Source organism: Lactuca sativa, chromosome 5 (assembly GCF_002870075.4).
Source record: "Lactuca sativa cultivar Salinas chromosome 5, Lsat_Salinas_v11, whole genome shotgun sequence".
Taxonomy (NCBI): Eukaryota; Viridiplantae; Streptophyta; class Magnoliopsida; order Asterales; family Asteraceae; genus Lactuca; species Lactuca sativa.
Genome location: NC_056627.2, coordinates 152,670,474 through 152,675,558, shown reverse-complemented (window position 1 = coordinate 152,675,558; position 5,085 = coordinate 152,670,474). Strand labels below are relative to the sequence as shown.

Here is a 5,085-nt window from a genome sequence, read left to right as displayed (position 1 = left end):
CCAGTTTCTCTTTATGTATAAAAAATCATGTTACAAGAAAAAAAAAACCTGATAAGCATCAAAGTTTAACTTTTTCAATACCAAATAAAAACAAAGAAGACGAACATGATAGATTTTCATTAAAATCTCATCAACAACCTCATAAGCATCTTGACGTGCTGCTTTATAAACTGGTCTTGCATAATATCGAGGATCATGAGGTTTACCAAGGGTCTTTAAATTGTCGATTCATCACATACCAATTTGAAAACTTGTTTTACTTCTTCGGGTTCCCTATGTTTCTTCTCAATATCCTCAACGTATTTATTTACAAATTCTGGCAGAATAAGGAACTAGCGTCAACCTATTTGTTATGAAAAGGCATCCAACCCGATCTAAATTAATGTATATAGTTCTGAAAAGAATAAGGAACAAAGCGAAGTAAAAGCAAAAGATTATTAACTATTTTTTCATTGAAGCATTTTATCAAACACATAGAGGCCATGACAAAATGTTATTCTTTGTAAATTCATGAGTATGCATTTAATTCAAAGAATGAGTTTACTGCACCTATTGATTCTGTAAGAATACGAAATTCATTGTGAATGAAACTCAAACAAATGAAGATGAAGAAACGAGATTAGATTTCAATTTTCAATTTCATGGAAAATTATAGACACGATCAAAATTCTCTCATTTATGGCTTCGAGTTATTTTCAAAAAACGCATTTTGATTTAGAATCACAAATCAAGTTTGAAAACCTCAGAGTGCATAATCGGAAACCAATTAACACATTATTCTCAAAAGATGGAGTAAATTACAAAAACAGAAACAAAGTTCAAGAAGATACATGTCTAGAATTTTGCAACAGATCAACTTATCTGTTGTCCGAAGATTGTGGTGTCGGTGTACGGAGGCAAGTGCGGACGTATTTTGGCGATAAAAGCATGAGCACCGGCTGTGACTAAGGAAGACGAAGAAGCTGTAGATGCCGATGATGCTGAACAATTGTGATGTCGGCTGATGATTTTGTAGGGTTTCAAAATTGATTTTCCTAATTTAAAGGGATATTAAATGTTTTGAATATTTTCTATAATTAAATATGGCATAGATTACTATTATACCCTCAAACAATTTATTAATTATTTAATTTTTTGCTAATTTGTGATTGGTGCATTCATGCACACAATAGTTGTCAAAAACATTTGAACCTAACTATATATATATATATATATATATATATATATATATATATATATATATGATTTTTATCTTGTATGCAAAATGAGCACACTTCATGTGATATATATATATATATATATATATATATATATATATATATATATATATATGATTTTTATCTTGTATGCAAAATGAGCACACTTCATGTGATATATATATATATATATATATATATATATATATATATATATATATATATATATATTTCACATGAAGTGTGCTTATTTTGCATACAAGATAAGAATCATGTTATGGGGTGTATTTCGTGATATAAGATAATAATTTTGTAATTATAGAAGAAGAGTAGTAAGTGGGTGTATTTTATCAAGTCTTCGTAATAAAGGTAGCAAAATGTAACATTTTAGTATAAGCGAGTACATGTTCCCGCTCCCTAAAAAGTTTCCCTTCTATATTCCCTCGCATTTATCTTCACTCTCTAGGGTTTTCAAAACCCTAAATCACTGAAATTACGCTTCTTCCGATCAAGATTATGGCAGTCAATCTTACTGCGGGCGCAATATGGATGCTATCGACTGGGGAATGGCAAACGATGGATCTGAAACCGGTGCTTCAGGTTATTGATATTCTGGCTTTTCAGACGCAAACTCCGACCGAGGGTGGTGAAGAAAACATGCGGGATAGGTACAGGGTGTTGTTATCCGATGGCTATTTTCATCGACAAGGGGTGCTTTCTGCTAATCGCAGTGAGTTGGTTACCTCTCAACAGTTGCAGAAGGGTTCCATTGTTAAGTTGACTAAGTTTCTTTGTATCACGATCCGTGAACGCATGTACGTATTCTATCTTTTCTCATTTCCGATTTTTTCTTCTGCGAACTGCGAAGAAAAATTTCCATTTTCTTTTTATTGCTGTTAGGTTTTATGATAAGCGTCTTTCTTCCTATGGATCTGGTATAATACAGATATACTCCAATAGATCTTGTTATTCTATTATCGGTGTGTATGCTCACTTGAAAAATTTCCTGTTTTTTCATGCGCTTATTTTTGCAGTCTTATCAAAATCATCGATCTCAATGTGATTCTTGGTGGGTGTGATATCATTGGCGACCCAAAGCCATTTCCACATGAACTTCCTAGTAACAATCAATTCATATGGAAGACCTTAACCCAGATTAAAGATGAAAAGCTCGGGACTTTTGGGAATACTGATTACATCACAGTGAATGCCACAATCTGGTATATAAAAAGAGACAACTTTTGTTACACAACCTGCCCTATCATGTTAGGTGATCGAAAATGCAGCAAAAGAGTTGTGAATAATGGAGATGGGAGATGGATATGTAAGAAGTGTGATCAGATTGTTGATGAATGTGATTACAGATATGACCTGCAACTACATATTCATGATCATACTGGTTTGACATGGGTAAATGCATATGAGGAAACTGGTGAGGAGATAATGGGTGTTTCTGCTAAAGATTTGTATCTATTGAAACATGAAGATGAAGATGAGGATGCGTTTATGGAAGTTGTTCATGGTGTTTTGTTTAGTGAATACAAGTTCAAGTTAAAAGTCAAGGAAGAGTTTTTGGGTGATGAAGCACGAGTGAGATCCATTGTTGTGAAAGCTGAGAAGATAAAGTATTCATCAAACACAAAGAATCTACTTGTTAGGGTGTCGAGTGTGTCAAATGTTTGAGTGGTAGTGTCTATGGATTAAAGTGATTAACTTTAGATGATTGTTTAGGAGCTTTTGTAGATCTTGTTTATTGTTTGAATCTAACTTTAGTTATTAATCTTTTTTTTTTGATTTGTGGTTCGGATATGGACAAGGCTAAATTGCTGTTTTAACCCTTGTAGATTGCTGAAATTTATGGATCCTGTGAACTAGTTTAATGGTTTTTGTCTTCGCTCTGCTAACCTTCGTTTTTGAAATATGAAGCTCAAATTATTGCAATCATCGCATCATGGGATTATTATATCAAGTAAACTCTCTTTAAACTTCTTTGAAACTTTGTTACTTTGAGGCAGTTGATTCTTAGAACTTGAGAGAACCTCAAAATAGTATATTAGGTTTGGAAAGCCTAATGAACGACATTAGGGGTTAAGATTCCATAAAATATAGTAAATATAATAAATAAATCATTGCAAATAAAGTGGAAATGTTTAGTACGCCTCTCCAAAGTTCTTATTTATCATAATCCCAAACTCATGATTTTTTCGGACCACATCTATGGTCACCGATGACCATGAATAGACACCGAGTGCTTGAAACATGAGTGCCTTTTTTCCCTTCTTAACTTCATTGTGGTCCAAAATCAACTTAAACAAACTTCTTACACATATGTTTAATAACTTACAAGTATTAGCGTGCTTGTGACTCATAAGATATCCGTCTACAATGTTAATTCCAACTTCATAGTGTCAGAAAATCTTAGCTTCATGTATTCGAACCTCGCATAGTCGTCTGATGCTCATACCTATATGAAATGAATGAATAATGTGATATCAAACAACTAATTGAACGTCTTTACTTGGTAACAAATAATTTCTTCAAGCTTCTATAACATGTGTGATATATAAACATGTTTAACTCGAATGAGTAACATAATATAGAATCTCATATATGTTACATGTAGTATCATAACGTGCATGTACCACATTGTTATAAAAAATACTTCATGTAAGGATGTACATGCTTGAAAAATTATTACTTGCTCACTTTAGCTTAAAGTATAAATCATCCTTACTCACCACTTCATAAGGTTCTTTTAATGTTACTGATACCTAAACATAGTTAATATACTATAAGATGGTATCTTAACATGAAACTACACACACATAAAGCTACAAGAAGGACAATACAACAAAAGCCAACCACAAGGTTAGGTATTGGCCTTGTGTAACTCTGTCTGCCCGCGCCATTTTTATAACCATTCTTATTGTCAAATTTGAAATTTCAGAATATTTAAGTTGCAGATATTAGGTCTCAAAAGGTACTACATTACTTTTAGCTAACGATACTTAGACATAGTTAAATACATTATACCTAACCTTAGTTAAATGCACTATAAGAAGGTATCTTAACATGACACTACCCACTTATAAAACTGATGGGTTTTATAGAAAACAAAATTGTATAATGCAGAAAACAATTAACAATTAATAGGGTATATGCATCCTATAAAAGATCTATGTCATACACTTTGATAGCAACATACAATGAACAACTAAACCTTGTATAACCCTAGTGTAATTCGAAAATTACAAAGTAAAGAGTTACATGCCTTTTAATTTGTTATTGTAAACAAATTACACCAATCATTGTAGTTGTAGAAATTGGAAAGCCTAGCACCAAAGTGAAGACGCCTCTAATGGTACCCAAACCCTAGCAACAAGAACACAAGAGGAGAGAGGAGAGGGGAGCAAAATTTCGGCTCTAGGAAACTTAGGAAGAGTAGATTAAAATATGATACCCTAGGGTCCTATTTATAGTTGATAATGAAACATTGGATAACCCTAATTTGAATATAATAATAATATCTCAAATGTGACAATTATCCAACTTCTTAATAATCAATAAGGAGCATTCTAGAAACCCTAATGCCCTAGCCAAAATTGGCCTTACAAGGAGGGTTCTAGAATCTTTCTTTTGTTCAACTATTGAACAATTACAACTTACTCTCTGTACTTACAATTAATTCTGATTAAACCCAAAATTATTTCTAATTAATTTTTTAGTAATTCTAAATTAACTATTACTATTTCTAATTAATATATTAATTGTATAATATATTAATAAATTACACTCTCTCTCCAAATGTAATTCTATTTAGTTGCTAGTTCTTAGGGAAACCCAAAAGGACTTTGCTTCTAATTCAAGAATATACCAATTTAGTTATTGG

At 32.1% G+C, this 5,085-nt stretch overlaps 1 protein-coding gene across 1 annotated transcript; it reads left to right on the top strand.

Annotated features, from left to right (window-relative positions):
- Positions 1-1,624: 1,624 nt before the first annotated feature.
- Positions 1,625-3,031, top strand: LOC111890468 (replication protein A 70 kDa DNA-binding subunit E). Its single transcript, XM_023886587.3, has 2 exons — positions 1,625-2,011; positions 2,231-3,031. Exons 1-2 carry the CDS (start codon positions 1,713-1,715, stop codon positions 2,877-2,879), a joined length of 948 nt encoding a protein of 315 aa, XP_023742355.1. The 5' UTR covers positions 1,625-1,712; the 3' UTR covers positions 2,880-3,031.
- Positions 3,032-5,085: the final 2,054 nt, after the last annotated feature.

Excerpts from the sequence above, each read along its gene's own strand:
- LOC111890468 (XM_023886587.3), top strand. The coding sequence starts at position 1,713 with ATGGCAGTCAATCTTACTGCGGGCGCAATATGGATGCTATCGACTGGG. Across the intron at positions 2,012-2,230 it reads ATCACGATCCGTGAACGCAT|TCTTATCAAAATCATCGATC; the intron begins GTACGTATTCTA and ends TTATTTTTGCAG.